The sequence below is a fragment of the Vigna unguiculata genome, chromosome 4, assembly GCF_004118075.2.
Source record: "Vigna unguiculata cultivar IT97K-499-35 chromosome 4, ASM411807v1, whole genome shotgun sequence".
NCBI classification, from domain to species: Eukaryota; Viridiplantae; Streptophyta; class Magnoliopsida; order Fabales; family Fabaceae; genus Vigna; species Vigna unguiculata.
The window spans coordinates 5,738,665-5,756,125 of NC_040282.1; the positions used below are offsets into that span (position 1 = coordinate 5,738,665).

Here is a 17,461-nt window from a genome sequence, read left to right on the forward strand (position 1 = left end):
GAAAAAAATAATATATATTTAAGCAAATTTTGTATTTTTGTTATATTAATCGGTGTATCGGTTAAAAATAAATAATTAAACATTAAAGTATTCACAAAATAAAATGAATATATCATTATCAATTTCTTGACGGATACCTATTAAAGAAAATGACAAAAATCGAAGAAAGAAAACAGTCTGATAATTAAACAAATCGTAAAATATAAAAAGAAAAATAAATGAAATCAAAGACAAAAATAAATAGAATTTCTTATTTAGTTAGAGTATTTAGGAAAATTAGTTAAGAATTGTAATAATTTTTAATTTGATAATTTTTAACTGATAAAATTATATTGTCGAAAAAAGTAATTTAAAGAAACACGTGACTAATAAGCGTAAACCTATTATAAATTTCAGTGCCTCTCTTTATTTGTTTAATTTGCCCTCTCAGAGAAAACTAGGATAAAAGGATAATGAAATTACATAATTTTTGTATTTTTTCATTTAAATATAAAATAAGATTTTCTATTGAAGATAAAATTAATAATAATAATAAATTGTGGCTGATTTAGAGTAAAATTATTTTAAAACTAAAATTAACATCACATAATTACCATTGAGAGTAATTAACCTTTTTTTACCCTTATTTTATACATAAAATATTTGTTAAGGTTGATTATTTAATATTTGATAATAATAAATCTGGAATATGAAATTTGGGTGACGACAAAGAAGGGAGGGTTACGGTGGAAACGAAAGTAAGTACGTGGCAATCCGATAGAGCGCCAACAGAGCAGTTGCAGAGGATATTCGGTGAGGTTAACGACAGAGAATGAAAGAGTGTGAAGGAGTGAGAAGCTCGTGATTCGATTACTAATCGGTCATATCGTATCTGGACACGCCGTACATACAGGAACACCTCCATCTCCATTATAGTCACACAACACCCTCACTCACAAACTCACTCTACCAAGCTCGTGACCAAGAAAAGAAAGAAACAAACACCTCTCTCTCTCTCTCTCTCTCTCTCTCTCTCTGCGATTATTGATCTCCGGAGAAGAGAGACTGCGATTTACGATTCGCAATGGCTTCCACCACAATGCGGTTCTCCGCTACTTCCACCGGTGCCGAGGCGCTTCCCCGTCGTAACTCTCTGACTGGATTCTTAACTGTCTCTGCAAAATCCTCCGCCAAATCGAGGCTCAGGTGTATCGGAAGGAGCGCCAACTTGAGCAGCTTCCTGAGGAGGCGGAGCACTTTCACTGTGAGGTGCGTATCCGGAAGCGAGGCCAGGCAGACAATACACGATCCCGTGTCTCAGCAGCAAGGTCTGAAGTTTTTTACTCCCCTCTGCTTGTCTGCTGATTTTTTGGTTTGGTTTCAGCTCTCTTTGCTTTGTTTTAGAATCGAGTTGAAAATTAGCAAAGTTTGAGACTAATTTTAGTTATGTGAACTTCTTGAAAATTTAAACCGTTTGAGGCTAATTTTAGCTCTGTTAAACTTCTTGAAAGGTTAAATGAGCGTGTGGATTTGGTTGCGGTAATTGGAGTTTAGTATTAAATTGGTGTGTTAACTGATGATAGAAGAAGTAACCTCCAGAACGAAAGGCCTTTTGTGCAGCATGTCCTATCTCTCACTATATATCGTTTGTTATTGCAATGAGAATTATGAATCTGAATTATTATATAGATGTTACGGAAGGAATCTAAATAGTATACTTCGAATATATAGTTAAGATTGAAATTAATTAAAATAATCATGACTATTCATGTATAAGGTATAAAGTTAAGTTTTCTCGCTTTTCATGTTTTCACTTCTTTTTTTTCTAATATTTTTTTCTAGTAATATATATATATATATATATATATATATATATATATATATATATAAATATTACGGTGAGAAATAATTATTATAAACTTGAATCTTCTTATTCAAGCGGATAGTTAAGATTAAAATTGATTAAAATAATTGTCTTAATCATCCATTTAGGTTAGTGTATATATATATATATATATATATATATATGTATATATATATATATGTATGTATATATATATGTATATATATATATACATATATATACATATATATATATATACATACATATATATATATATATACATATATATATATATATATATATATATATATAGAGAGAGAGAGAGAGAGAGAGAGAATTAAGAAAGTCTTAATCTTAACATATATGATTAATAATTAAATTCATCTATATATGTTGGAAAAATATAGCCCTTGTGAAAATGCTGTGAAAAAAGTGAAAGAAAATAGTAATGCGAGTGCTAAGATAGTGCTACTTATTTTTTAAAATAAAGGTGAAGTGTTAAAATATTTACAATTTGAATATCTTAAAATATTCAAAAAATTATAGGTTGTTAAAATACACATCAAATAGGGAAGTTTCTATTTGAGGATAAAAAGAACAGTCTTGACCATTTTAGATATTACATAAATGATCAAAATTGTAAAAGTGAAGAAACTTTTTAAAGTGATCATGTGAACTTTTAGTAGCTTTTAGTCCTGATTGTATGGTCACAATTTACTCTTCTCACTCTTAAAAAATCAATACAGTTCTCACACTTTACACACACTTCCTTGTAGGAATATTGGTTGAGAATAATCTTATTAAGCTGGCTATCATCACTTCTTTCAGTTGTTATTCAGGAGTTTATACCAGGGTTCCCTCACTATCCTATTGTTTTGATAATGGAAGAAAACAAAAGAGTAAAGAAAATTTTCAAACTTGAAATCAAGGCAAAGCTAATTCTGTTCTAGAATTTTCTTTTAACCCAAATGTAGAAAATTTCAATTGAAAAAAACTAATTATTTTATTTCTGTCCATCCAAACACGTAGTTACTAAACTGTATCCAAAGCTCATTAATATTTTGTTATATTCTCTTTTGGGGTAGGATAAGAATGGACTCCTTGACAAGTTATTCTCTGGTCTTGACTTTTTGATAAGTTACCAGTAGTTATCTTTTGTCCAACAACTTCATTATGACCTGATTAGAGTCTTATGTGTTTGTTTATTTATTGTTTCTTTTAGAAGCCACTACATCTCTCAGCTCCTTGACGCCAGATGCTTCATCTATTGCCTCGAGTATTAAATACCATGCAGAGTTCACTCCATTGTTTTCTCCACATAATTTTGATCTACCACAGGCTTTTTTTGCAACTGCACAAAGTGTTCGCGATGCTCTCATCATAAACTGGAATGCCACCTATGATTACTACGAGAAGCTGAATGTTAAGCAGGCATATTACCTTTCGATGGAATTTTTGCAGGTTGGTGCTACCATAATTATTTGAATAAGTTAGAACATTTCTGGCGTCTAATGTTTGTTTCCATTTGTTATTCTATCTTGCAGGGTAGAGCACTACTAAATGCAATAGGCAATCTAGAGTTAACTGGTGCTTATGCTGAGGCTTTGAGCAAGCTTGGGTATCAATTAGAAAATGTGGCATACCAGGTGTGACATTCCCTACTGTACCTCTTCTTTCTTAATTTCGAGTCTAGTGTTTTAGTGCTCTCTTAAAGTTACTCATTTATTAACCAAAACCTCTTTAAGTCAATATGAACCTCTTTAGATAAAGAAACTGATGCACTTTCCAAAACACATGTTGTTCCAATAACATGCAATGGAGAAAGTCGATTGATATGTGTCATACTCTTATTAAGTTCCTTTATCTACATTTCCCCCCGAGACATTGTAAACTGACAAGCCTTTTTATTTTACTGACCAGCTACAGCAACAGGAGTAATTTAATCAAAATTAATATTTGGTTGCAACTTACTACAGATGAGTAATTCATTTTGTTGGCTATTGATAGGAGCCAGATGCTGCACTTGGAAATGGTGGTCTGGGGCGACTTGCTTCATGTTTCTTGGACTCTTTGGCAACCTTGAACTATCCAGCTTGGGGTTATGGATTGAGATATAAGTATGGTTTATTTAAACAACGAATTACCAAAGAGGGGCAGGAGGAAGTTGCCGAAGATTGGCTTGAGGTATGTTTTATTTTTTGTTGACTAGTGATAAATGCCATGTACATAAAATTTAAAAGTATTAATGTTTGCACTATGTTTTTCAGTTCTGTTAATGTTTCTTTCTTTGTTTGTGACATCGTTTGACAGATGGGCAGTCCCTGGGAGATTGTTAGAAATGATGTTTCATACCCTGTAAAGTTCTATGGCAAGGTTGTATCTGGGTCAGATGGTAAAAAACATTGGATTGGAGGAGAAGATATAAAAGCTGTTGCACATGATGTTCCCATACCAGGATATAAAACTAAGACTACAATCAACTTGAGACTTTGGTCTACAAAAGCTGCATCAGAAGAATTTGATTTATATGCTTTTAATGCTGGAAGACACACCGAAGCATCTGAGGCTCTAGCAAATGCTGAAAAGGTTTAGATTTAAAGTCCCTTTATAAGCAGCAAGAGATATATGAATCTATTTAAATATAATTGGAAAAACCCAAGGTCTTTATTGACTAGAGATAGAGTTTGCTAAAAGTATTTAAGAGAGGGACAACCCTCACCTCACGATCCAGTTAAAACTTAAGTCTCACATTGGCTGGAGACTAAAGGAACAGTTCTCACCTCATAACTCAGATTTGTGAAGTTGAGTTTTAATTCACATTCTAAAAGAGGGACAAATTAAATAGCGGTGTTAGAATCAGTATTGCAGAGAATAAGTACTATAAAAATCATTCCTCTCCTCTCCATCCATTTGAGTGTAATGCGTGTTTTTCATATTTTTTCTTTGGAGTGTCTTTTATAGTGACCGATATGGGAGAATATAAGTGAATATCAATTATTTTGTTTAGATTTATTCTGTTATCTAACAGTTGTCCTAAGTGTCACAGATGTCACCTCATGTAGCTATACTTTCTGCTCTATTTGTACTACTTTTGCAGAAGCTTAGAATCCTTTTTTGTGACCATTCTAATATTCAGTAGTACAATGTTATAGTTTCTCTCTTTTTCTGTATTTTATTAACCTATATGAGTTTGGACTTTAAGTCCTGTGTAAATGTTGAAAATACGAGTTACTTTTTTATAATATTTAGGCTTTCCAGTTAATTTCAATTGTGTTACAGTCTGAATGCAAGTTAATAAAAGGACATTATATATGTTTTTTTTTTCTTTTTTGTTTTCAAATGTAGATATGCTATATACTCTACCCTGGGGATGAATCAATAGAGGGCAAGACCCTTCGTCTCAAGCAACAATATACATTGTGTTCTGCTTCTCTTCAAGACATAATTGCTTGTTTTGAGAGAAGATCAGGAGCAAATGTGAATTGGGAAGAGTTTCCTGAAAAAGTTGCAGTGCAGATGAATGATACGCACCCAACCTTGTGCATCCCAGAGCTGATGAGAATCTTAATAGATGTAAAGGGTTTGAGTTGGAAAGATGCTTGGAATATTACACAAAGGTATTTGACCTTTTTTTTTTTAAGTTTTTGTGGGATAGAGAGATGTCTGGTGATCTTTTATCATCCGTTAATGCATGATCTGAGTTGGTTGACTGAATGTCTACTATCTGCCACTGTGATCCAGGACTGTAGCATATACAAACCATACTGTTCTTCCTGAGGCATTAGAGAAGTGGAGCTTGGATCTTATGCAGAAACTTCTTCCACGCCATGTTGAGATAATAGAGATGATTGATGAGGAGGTAATACTTAAATACATGCATAAACGTCTTTTTTTCAGGGTACAAGCATCAGTTGTTGATGACGTTCCTGCTTTGCAGCTGATTCGGACCATAATTGCAGAATATGGCACTGCAGATTCAGACTTGCTGGAGAATAAATTGAAGGAAATGAGAATACTAGAAAATGTTGAATTGCCTGAAGAATTTGCAGATGTACTGGTTAAGTCGAAAGAGACCACTGATATTCCTAGTGAGGAGCTGCAAAGTTCTGAACAAGTAGAAGAAGAAGAAAAGAAAGATGATGAAGAAAATAAAGATGATAATGATGAAGTGGAAGGAGCCATTGCTAAAAAGAAGGGAACAGATGAAAGTTCCATTGAGGATGAGAAAGAAGAGTTGCCTGTGCCGATACCAGAACCACCAAAAGTTCGTATGGCAAATCTGTGTGTTGTGGGTGGTCATGCAGTGAATGGGGTTGCAGAGATACATAGTGAAATTGTAAAAGATGACGTTTTCAATGCGTTTTATAAGGTACAGTTTTCCTTGGTCTGTCAGTATGACGTAGTGCATAGCTGAGTTATGCTTCTAAATCCGAATCTGCAATTGTTAGCTTTTTCCTATTTGAAATCACCAAATTGCTCTTAACAGTCAACTCTTATTATCTATGACCAATGGGAGGAAACAACTTAGTCTTGTCCAATGGGCAAAATAGTACTATATAAAGTTATGGATATTTCCACATTTGTTCTGTTTCAAATTGATTGCTCCATGCATACTGCTATTAAAAGCTGAAATAAACTTCTCAGACTTCTAATGATATGTATTTAATAATTGGACCCTTAGTAGCACTTCATCGTTTTCTGTTTTCTGTTTTCTGTTTTCTTAGATTATGACAAGATCTAGAAAAATTGTGTATATAATTGACCTCTACCATATTCTTTGTAGTTGTGGCCTGACAAATTCCAAAACAAAACAAATGGTGTGACACCAAGGAGATGGATCAAGTTTTGTAATCCGCTTCTGAGTAAAATAATAACCGAGTGGATAGGCACAGAGGATTGGGTCCTAAATACAGAGAAATTGGCCGACCTACGCAAGGTTGTTACCATTATTTGCTTTATTAATCATATCCTAGTCTTGAATTTTTCCTTCATGCCTTTGCATTTTCCTTTTTTTTTATGTTCATTTCCTTTTTATGAAACTTCAAGTTTTGGCAGCACCTGTTATACTACCACACAGCTTAATGCTTCTTGGAAACAAATGGTCTTCATTTTTGAACTTTTATAATTAGTTATACAAGTTATCCCCAAAGAACCAGCTATAAATAAGGATTGATTGCTTCTAAGCTATAAAATGTAACTTTCTTGCATTTGCTGGTCTTCAATTTCTTTTTTCAATGGAATAAACTATGTCTTGTAATGCACGATTCAGGATGGAATATCTAGTTTGTTGAGTTTTTAAATCTGAATTCCTATGTATTACAGGATTAACTTAATTCAGACTAAATTGTAAGTTTGGTATGCTTCTGGTTCTTGATTTTAAAGGAATCAATATGGTATTTTGATTGCAATTTTATGGATATTTTTGGAAATTGGTTAATTAGCATTAAGCATGCTGTAGACTAAGTTGTGTTTCCATTGTATGTCAAAAGCATCACTTGATCATATTAGTCTCAACCTAGTTTCGAAGTTCCTATCATCAAACCTGATCATACTGGTATCATTTATTTCTAGTTTGTAGAGAATGAGGATCTACAACTGCAGTGGAGGGACGCAAAGAGGAGTAACAAAGTTAAAGTTGCGGAATTTATCAGAGAAAAAACAGGGTATTTTGTCAGTCCTGATGCAATGTTTGACATCCAGGTAAGATGATGCCTTTAAATTGGTTATTTAGTACTGATAATGTTACTTTTAAACATCAATTTTTGTTCTGCTGACAATTTTGTTGCTTGTGAATTCAATTTCTACCCATTGCATCAGTTTTTTCCCTATATAGTTTTGCTAAACTGTTCAATGCTGGCTTATTACTTTGCGTTTAGGTTAAGAGAATCCATGAATATAAGCGACAACTACTGAACATACTAGGAATTGTTTACCGATACAAGAAGATGAAAGAAATGAGTCCTGTTGAAAGGAAAGCAAATTTTGTTCCTAGAGTTTGTATATTTGGGGGGAAAGCATTTGCTACGTATGTGCAAGCCAAGAGAATTGTGAAGTTTATTACAGATGTTGGGCAAACCGTTAATCATGATCCTGAAATAGGAGATCTACTCAAGGTACCATGAGCACAACTATTTCTTTTTCACTTGTTTTATGTTTTGTCCTACAGTACTTGGGCCTCAGGATCTTTTTTAGGTTCTATATTTAACTTTTATAAGCAATAAGCAAGTTTATAATTTGAAATCAGCCTGCGTTTTGTATATAAAGATTTAATAGTATAATTTGACATGAACATCCCATTAGAAATGTAATTATGCAATTACTCACAGTAAAACATTCTATTGTGAAAATATAAAAGAAAAAACCAGCCTAACCTCAAAGAAAAACGGAAAAAACAACTACATGATAACATAATATATCATCAAACTCTGTATACTCTTGGGATTTTCCAAAGTACACGCACATGTAAGTACTTTTCTTGACTATTAATGGGATAGGGTCCATGGTCATCCCGCTGCTGCTGTGTACAGATATCTATATTACATTTACTAGTCTTGAATTTTAGGCTATCCGAAAATAATTTACTAAATTTCTTTAAAGCCTCATACTTTGTTAGTTAGTTATTATTTCCTTTCTTACTGGACAAAACTTCTAGAATTCTAGGATACTTTGTTAACTTCCTACATGTTTTCAGTATCAGGCTTTTGAATCAGGTTATTTGTCCCTGGTTACAATGTCAGTTTATATCCTTTCTTACTAGACAAAACTTCTAGAATTCAAGGATACTTTGTTAACTTCCTACGTGTTTTTAGTATCATATTTTTGCAAAATGGTTAAAGATATCGTTAATTTGTGTGTTTCTATTTTTTCAATCAGGTTATTTTTGTCCCTGACTACAATGTCAGTGTTGCTGAGATGCTTATTCCGGCAAGTGAATTGTCACAACACATCAGGTAGTTATATTTCACATAAATGGTGATCTGCATGTACTACAGGTAGTTGCAACTGTACTAATATCAACAATTCAAATTTTGACCTGAATAGCCTTGAATGGAAAATTGAGTCAATTACATCAGATTGTCTAATATTCGTATGTAAATCAACATATTTCTCATTCAAATACTTCTGCTACTTATTTTGTGCATGTAAAATTTAGCATGTTTGGAAGAAAGTACTCGAAAATTTGTGAAAGATGTTTCTGTTAAGTCCTGGCATATTACATATGCAATCTAGATTTGTAGGAAATATCAAGAAAACTCTGTTATCGTTAGTTGATGCAAGATCCATAATTTGGAAAGTGTAAGTGAGAAGACAGAAGAATAGAAATAAGGATGCGATACAAATACAGTTTTCACTACCTAACTAGGATGTACATCATTTTCTCCAGGGTCATGCTGATATGGAGAAATGATCTCATAATAAAATTTTGTATCTTTTCTGCAATCTTTTTTGGAATCCCTAAATCTTTTCCCAATTGCCAGTTGATTCTATCAATAATGTCTATCTTGACATATATGGCATCCTCACAATGTGAAAGATTCTCACCTCTTCAACTCCTCTTCATAACCAAGGTGTCATTGATCTATGCGTTGTTGCTTGCAATGCAACTTTGCAAATTAATACTGTGTTTGGAAATCCTTTCAGTCATAATGAGCATCAATGACATAGGATACAGGTCAAACAATCATACACTAATCTGTGTTCCCTGTTTCTCTCTTGTAGTACTGCTGGAATGGAAGCAAGTGGAACCAGCAACATGAAATTTGCAATGAATGGCTGCATATTGATTGGAACTTTAGATGGGGCCAATGTTGAAATTAGGGAAGAGGTTGGTGCAGATAACTTCTTCCTGTTTGGTGCCGAGGCTCATGAAATTGGTGGGCTCAGGAAAGAAAGAGCAGAGGGAAAGGTCTGTCTTAAAACCCTTGTTGTGCATTTTAATTACTATGTAACATAATTAATAAATACCATGCTGTTTGGAGCATACCCACGTAGAACAAGTACTTCACTGTATGTTAGTCTCAGATGCTAATAATTTGTTTAAAGAAATTCATAATAAGGTTAAGGCATTTTGAACCAAGATCGTTGTAAGTGTCGGTCTTGGGTTTCTTAAAAACTTAGATGATTATATGTTAATCCGTTATGTTTTACTTAATTCAGTTCGTTCCTGATCCACGATTTGAAGAGGTCAAAGAATTTGTGAGAAGTGGTGTTTTTGGATCTTACAACTATGACGAATTGATTGGGTCCTTAGAGGGAAATGAAGGTTTTGGTCGAGCAGATTATTTCCTTGTGGGCAAGGACTTCCCCAGCTACATAGAATGCCAAGAGAAGGTTGATGAAGCATACAGAGACCAAAACGTGAGTTTGTAGACTTTCTTCATATTTGCTATTAAATGTTCGTTTTGTTGTCATATATATATATATATATATATATATATATATATATATATATATATATATATATATATATATATATATATATATATATATATATAAAAGACCAATGTCATATATGAAAAATATATAACCCATAACGTTTCACCTGCCAGCCTATTGGATGCATGCACCAATTCCTTGTTCATTACTAGGGCATGTTTGACGAGAGTGCTAGCACAGCACATTGTTTTGAATCAACCGATTTTTTTTGTGTTCAACTTCATATTTAATGAGTTTACTCGGGAATATGTAGTTCAGACAAATTTTAACCACTAGCACAGTTTGTTAGAAGGTGTTGGTATTTTCATTTATTTACATGTTCTATAAAGTCATGCATGTATTTATCAATTGTATGACTCTGTCGTCCATTGTTGCTCTCATGTTATTTTTAATATTAACTTTTGTAAATGATGTTGTTGCAGAAATGGACAAGAATGTCAATATTGAACACAGCAGGGTCATACAAGTTTAGCAGTGACCGTACGATTCATGAATATGCTCGAGAGATATGGAACATTGAACCAGCCCAATTACCGTAGAAAGGTGCAGACGCAGTTGGTGCCACGTAGTTATGATGATCCCTGATCAGCTTAGTTCCTCGTACCAGAGAATAAATAAAGAAATATAATTTTGCAAACAGAGGCATTTGAGGTGCGCTCTTGATCAAAATAAGCTTGCAGTTCTTTTATATATATCTGTTATGGATACTACTAGTCGTTGTAAAGCTTTACAATACCTTTGTCTTATAATAAATCTCTATTTACTTTATCTTCAAATTCTCTCCCTTATCTATGATTGTTTGAGCTTAATTTTTGTCTAAATATTATACTATTAAAAATACTTAAAAATGACCTTAGATATGATATGACTTTCAACATTTTTGTGATGATTTTATTTGGAATTTTTATGAAGTAACAGTAGAAAAATGTGATGAATAATGATGAGGGAATTTAGTTTAACACTATGATAGGAACCCAGGATTGAAAAAGAGGGAAAATTTATATTCTAATTTTTGCAAACTTTATAATGTGCTTTCGGAGACAATTAAAAGCAAAAACTTTCGAGCACCGTATTGTCATTTTCATTCAAGAATATTGTACTAACACTGCAACCCAAAATATTCTTGAGAGTACTATTTAATCATACTCGAATATACGAAGAATATAAGTTTATCAAGTATTTTGTATTTATTATGTTTTGATATGTGTGAAGGACATATCAAACATTGACTCTAAGATATACTATAAATTTAACTTTATGGTACAAATATTAGAGTCATCAAACTTGTATGTCTTCAATATATCAATAATTTTTATATGATTTAATGAATGAGTTTAAGCGTCATGTAATGTAAATGTAATTCTTGTATGTAGTTAATTAATAAAGTTAATTTTTAATATATTTTTTAAAATAATTATAATTCTTCTTTAATTTGTATACAACTCAAATTACTAATTACTAGTCTTTTTCAAAATAAATGAATATAAAATATTTGTTAAATTAGCTTTTATTAGAATAATCTCTCTTACTTTGATTAGTAGTTGCTGAAAAATACTAATTTAATTGTTTCAAGTATTTTATTAATGTTTGGAGTAGTTTTGGAAAAATAATTTAAAACATATATCTACACCTAAAGGGATTTTTTTTGTCTACATTTGTTTTTCGATTTCACTAGGTATCTTGTTTTAAAATTACAATGATTATTTTATTAATTTTACTTTTTAAGTGATTGATCCTTTAGATTTAACTGTTTTTTTTATTTGATCGTTTTTTAAAATTTAACCATTTTTTTAATTATAGAACTACCTACAAAACAAATAATTTTTTTACAACAAAATTACAAAAATTATTTTAATTTTATAATTATTATAATAACAATAATAATAATAATTTTATCATTTTTTATTATTATGAAAAAAAAAACGGATATATACCATTAATATTGTAAAGTAAACTAACCATAATTTTTAACTTTGTGAATTAGTTAATTGGGTCCGATTGAAGAAATCGACAAGAATATAAAAGATCAAAATTTTATTAGGATTTATAATTGATTAACAATATAAAAAGCTTTTCTACTCTAGTAAATATTTTATAATTTTTTTTTCGAGTATAATTTTTTTCTTTTATATACCTCAATAAAATGGAATAATGGAATAATTGAGTGCAATAATAAAATCTTATTGAAATAGTTCACACTCTTTTAATTCATGTAATTCATGATGAGGTTCCTCGATATTTTTGGGATAATATGAACCTTTTCATCTCTTATCTATAAAAGTTTTTAAGTCTATACATTTATAAGTTATCTCCTTCATCACACATATGTGTTTTTTTGGGTTTACAAGATTAAAAAAAAAATGATACAAGTGAGACTCATGATAATTGCTAGGTTTTATTTTAGTTAAATATGTATTTAGTTACTAAATTTCCTTCATCACACATATGTGTTTTTTTGGGTTTACAAGATTAAAAAAAAATGATACAAGTGAGACTCATCATAATTGCTAGGTTTTATTTTAGTTAAATATGTATTTAGTTACTAAATTTTAATGTGAAATTAAAATTTGTTTTTGTTTCAAAATTTGATATAGTTTAGTCTTCAAATTTTAAAAGTAAATAGATATGATTATTCTAATTCAATTACATTAAATTATTTTTGGGTATGAAATGATATTTTAGATTGATATTTAAGATGCTTATATGAGATGTTCATTTATATGAGATGTTCATGCTTCAATGTCATTTAACACCTAAAGAGACTTAACGTTGTAGGATTGGAAGAAATACATATATTCATTAATAAAGGTAGGTTGTATCAAAATATGAAATAAAGAAGAATTCCAATTTTTGTTCAAATTTAGAAACTACTAACATTTTTAACTATTTTTTTTTCTTTCATATGTCTTTTGGATGAAAACCTACTATTATAGTAACATCCGTTTGTAAATTTTTGTAACATCAAATATTTGTCAGAAACTCTGATTACATCTCTTGTTAGACAACATAATTATTTTTAAATATATTTATTTAAAAATGGTTAGAAATTCAATATTTGAAAGTTTGGTATATATTGAAAATGAAAAAGTTTATAACATACAAGAAAACAATGCATAAACATTAAATTTTAAGATTGAGTAGTGTCGTTATATTTCATATAAATAATTCATACATAAAAGTGATAAATATTTCCAATCTATTTCAAAAAGAAAATCCAACTTAAATTTTTAATTTATGATTATTTTTCAATTTTTCACCTTCATATATAAGTACTCACTTTTCTTATATAAAAACTTATTTTTCATTAAACAAATTAAGTATCCTAAATATATATATATATATATATATAATAAATTATTGAAATAGTAAAAGTTTTTGCAGCTGTGTGAAAATACAGCCTCTGAAAGCAACTTTCTGTAGGTCCAAAATTTCTGACATAGAAAAGTGACCAAAAATTCACCAAACTGATAGTAACACCATACTAATCCAATAAAAGAAAAATGCTTGTAAAAATTCATAACAGCCAAACAGTAATGAATTGCAGAAGAGAGAAACACAGAACATATGGCCTCCTACTTTCCCATAACTTATACTCATTTATGGAAACTAACATATGGGAAAGTGAAAAATGGCAAAGAAAAATTGTTCCCGAAAAGGTATCTCAACAACAAATTGAACCAAACTGAATCTCTGAATAATGAACAACCCTTGAGACTGGTTTCACTGTGTTCTATGCCACAGCAGGCATGTCCTTGAGCCATGGATCCAGTGGCTTCCCAATCGAGTACACAATGAAACCAATCTCACGAAGCTTCTCCACATCCACAACGTTCCTTCCATCGAAAACAAACGCTGGTTTTCTCATGTTGTCATACACCTTCTGGTAATCAAGACTCTTGAACTCATCCCACTCGGTCATAATGCACACACCATCTGCATCTTTTGTTGCCTCGTATGCATCCCAAACCACACTCACTTTCTTCTCGGTTGTAGGACTAGTTGGCTGCAGGTGAATGGGGTGATCCCAATCAAACTTGTTCATCCACAAATCCCTCTGAATCTGCTCCTCAGTCACCTGCGGATCATAGATGCTCAAGCGTGCCTTGTCTCCAAGTAGCCCTTTGCACACATCAATTGCTGGTGTCTCCCTCGTGTCCCCAGTGTCCTTCTTGAATGCAAACCCCAGAATCGCAATCTTCTTCGTTGCCACCGTGTTGAACATCGACGAAACCACCCGGTTCACGAACCGGCTCTTCTGATAGTCGTTGATCTTTATCACTTGCTTCCAGTACTCGGCCACCTCTGGCAGGCCATTGCACTCGCAGATATACACAAGGTTCAGGATATCTTTCTGGAAGCATGACCCTCCAAAACCGACACTAGCATTCAAAAACTTCGGTCCAATCCTTGTGTCGGTTCCAACAGCATAGGACACTTGTGTCACGTTTGCCCCAGTGGCCTCACAAAGTGCTGACATTGCATTCACAGATGAAATTCTCTGCGCCAAGAACGCATTAGCAGCAAGCTTGGACAGTTCAGCAGACCACAGGTTTGTGGTGAGGATTCTCTCCTCGGGAACCCAATGAGCATAAACACTTTTCAATGTTTGAATGGCCTTTTCTCCTTCTGGGGTCTCCCTTCCTCCAATCAGAACCCTGTCCGGGTTGAAAAGATCCTTGATTGCAGTTCCCTCGGCGAGAAATTCTGGGTTTGATAGGATTTGGAACTTGATTCCCTTCCCATTGTGAGTCAAAATTTTCTCTATCGCCTCTGCTGTTTTCACAGGGACAGTGGATTTTTCTACCACGATTTTGTCACTCTTTGAGACATCAGCGATCATGCGTGCTGCACTCTCCCAGTATGTCAAATCTGCAGCCTTGCCGGCTCCGAGACCGCGGGTTTTTGTCGGCGTGTTGACAGAGACAAAAACTATGTCAGCCTCGTAGACATGTTTCTCGACATCGGTGCTGAAGAAAAGGTTCTTGCCGCGACATTGCTGCACCACTCCGTCGAGGCCTGGCTCGTAGATTGGAAGCTGGTCACTGTTCCATGCTGCAATGCGGGATTTTGAGATATCGACAACAGCAACTTCAATGGAGGGGCACTTCAGTGCAATGACTGCCATTGTAGGACCCCCCACATATCCAGCACCAATGCAGCAAATCTTCACCATTTTTCTTCTCTAAGCCACCTAACCAACCAGAGGTTCAAGTGGATCAGTATATACAAACCTATGGACAAAACATAGATGTTTTTTTTTAATGTTGTTTTTCGATTAGGATTAAAGTTTTGTCTCAGTGATTTACTTAATAAAGCTTTCTATTTAAAGGTCAACATAGATTACCCAAGTGAAACTCCAATACTGATTAGAAAACACCCACTGAAAAAATAAGTATAGAAAGAACTGCATCAAATTTTTGTTGATGAATTTGACATCACTATAGACCAATCATTTGCCTGATGGTGCCAAAAACATAACAGGATACATCAAATTTATGTGAAGAATCAATGGGCCAACAATGGCATTGAGGAAATAGGAATCAACTCATTTTCTTCTAATCATACAGCAAAAACTCAGAAAATACACTAAAAATATTCGGATCTAACAGATTCATCCAGGGGATGATGATTTGATGATAAACTTCCACACGACTATGGGTTGACCACTCAGAGACCAATCTTAAGAAAGTGTTATCAGCAGATCTTGCACTTGGTAGAGAAAAAAAAAATGCTTGATATTTCTATTAATACCTCAACCACTAATTACAGTAGATCCAATCCAAGGCCAGAGAGGTTCAAGAAAAAATCCATGACAGCATTGAATCAAGCATAAAATTGAACAACTTACCATACAAGAAAAAGATCTACACACTCACAAACCAGAATCAAACTCACCAATCAGCAAGAACTACCTACACCCCATCACAACTGTTCAAACCAAATTTACACCCACAATGATTCAGCTCAAACAAGATGCATGAGCAGAAAAAGATCTAGACTTTGACAAAACCCTGAACATAAATCAGGAAATGGGGTGTCGAGTAAACTTCACCTGCAGAGATGAATGAACCTCCAGAGAAGCTTATGTGGAAGAAGTGGCTACAGAGATTATATATACTGTAAACAAATCTTGGTTGGGTAGCTGTTATTACCAAAAGGGACGAGCTTTCTCTGTGAGAGTGACGTGTTTGGTGCAGAGAAGCTTTCTATGGTATTCTGGTGGGGTATTCTTCTAGAGTAAAAGCAAGGGCAATGTTGGGAATATGAATGAATTCACAGAAGTGCCAATGAACATCTTCGCACGTTTCAACCTTTTTCGTGTGTCTCAGTTTCTGCGTCAACTTCGACAACCTTTGCCATGTGTCACCATCACCTTCTTCTTCCTAAGACATTGGCTAACAATATAAAATGTTTGTGTCTTTCAGAACTTAGTATTTAGCCGAGTTTTTTTAAGTATGTTATTAGTGCAAACTATTATCACTAATCTAGAAAATCTGTCAAGTTATTGTCATATTTAATGAAGCATCTTTTAACCACGATTTTAACAAGAATATTTAAACTCAAAGAATACAGGAATTGAAAAATACAAACCTTGACCACATTCTACTGGATGCAGTAGAATTGTTAACTCATTAAAGTTAATATATATATATATATATATATATATATATAAATAAATAAATAAATAATCAAATTTCTCTTTCAATTCCTTTTTATATCACCTCGCCTAATTCCAAGTTTTAATAGCTATCATATTATTTTTCAAATTTGCAGCTACGATTTGACTGGTGTGTATCAAAAGCACAATAATCACAATAAAGCAAAATAAAGATTTAAAGATTTGTAGATATTACAATCTAAGAATCAATATTGTTTACTTAATTTAAAAGTGCTTTTTTTCTCCATATTTTTTTTTCAACATGTAGTTGAATTTTGTTTTCATGCTTTTAATTTGAAAATTTAAAGGTGTATCTTGAATGAACTCTAGTTACTCCATTCCAAAAGTGATTTACTCCAATAATCATCGCTTTCTTTAAAAAGAAAATCACTTTCTCTAAGGTCAAATTCAAAATATAATCATTATTGGTAAGGATTATAAGAGCAGAACTATCATGTGCACTTAGCTAGATCTAGGTTAAAATATAGTGTAATTTTTCACACTATGCAAACTTCAAAATCAAGGATGCACTTTGCTTCAAAAGT

The 17,461-nt window shown here is 32.6% G+C and overlaps 2 protein-coding genes across 5 annotated transcripts; one reads left to right on the forward strand and one right to left on the reverse strand.

Annotated features, from left to right (window-relative positions):
• The first annotated feature begins 911 nt into the window (after positions 1-911).
• Positions 912-11,026, forward strand: LOC114182470 (alpha-1,4 glucan phosphorylase L isozyme, chloroplastic/amyloplastic). 2 transcript variants are annotated; one of them, XM_028069346.1, is made up of 15 exons: positions 912-1,307; positions 3,048-3,283; positions 3,367-3,468; positions 3,830-4,006; positions 4,133-4,408; positions 5,168-5,439; positions 5,564-5,681; positions 5,760-6,191; positions 6,606-6,758; positions 7,394-7,522; positions 7,699-7,935; positions 8,696-8,772; positions 9,542-9,728; positions 9,980-10,180; positions 10,681-11,026. In XM_028069346.1, exons 1-15 carry the CDS (start codon positions 1,064-1,066, stop codon positions 10,795-10,797), a joined length of 2,958 nt encoding a protein of 985 aa, XP_027925147.1. In that variant the 5' UTR covers positions 912-1,063; the 3' UTR covers positions 10,798-11,026. The 2 variants fall into 2 exon arrangements, with proteins under 2 accessions (XP_027925147.1, XP_027925146.1); XM_028069345.1 differs by having other exon boundaries at positions 913-1,307; positions 3,045-3,283.
• Positions 11,027-13,729: 2,703 nt separating this feature from the next.
• On the reverse strand, positions 13,730-16,467 carry LOC114181889 (UDP-glucose 6-dehydrogenase 1-like). Of its 3 annotated transcripts, none has more exons than XM_028068530.1 (2): positions 16,311-16,467; positions 13,730-15,449 (listed from the first exon to the last, which is right to left on the reverse strand). In XM_028068530.1, the coding sequence occupies exon 2, from the start codon at positions 15,429-15,431 to the stop codon at positions 13,989-13,991; it is 1,443 nt and encodes a 480-aa protein (XP_027924331.1). In that variant the 5' UTR covers positions 15,432-15,449; positions 16,311-16,467; the 3' UTR covers positions 13,730-13,988. The 3 variants fall into 3 exon arrangements, with proteins under 3 accessions (XP_027924331.1, XP_027924333.1, XP_027924332.1); XM_028068532.1 differs by having other exon boundaries at positions 16,154-16,457; XM_028068531.1 differs by having other exon boundaries at positions 16,107-16,457.
• Positions 16,468-17,461: the final 994 nt, after the last annotated feature.

Excerpts from the sequence above, each read along its gene's own strand:
- LOC114182470 (XM_028069345.1), top strand. The coding sequence starts at position 1,064 with ATGGCTTCCACCACAATGCGGTTCTCCGCTACTTCCACCGGTGCCGAG. Across the intron at positions 4,409-5,167 it reads CTCTAGCAAATGCTGAAAAG|ATATGCTATATACTCTACCC; the intron begins GTTTAGATTTAA and ends TTTCAAATGTAG. Across the intron at positions 7,936-8,695 it reads AAATAGGAGATCTACTCAAG|GTTATTTTTGTCCCTGACTA; the intron begins GTACCATGAGCA and ends TTTTTCAATCAG.
- LOC114181889 (XM_028068530.1), bottom strand. The coding sequence starts at position 15,431 with ATGGTGAAGATTTGCTGCATTGGTGCTGGATATGTGGGGGGTCCTACA.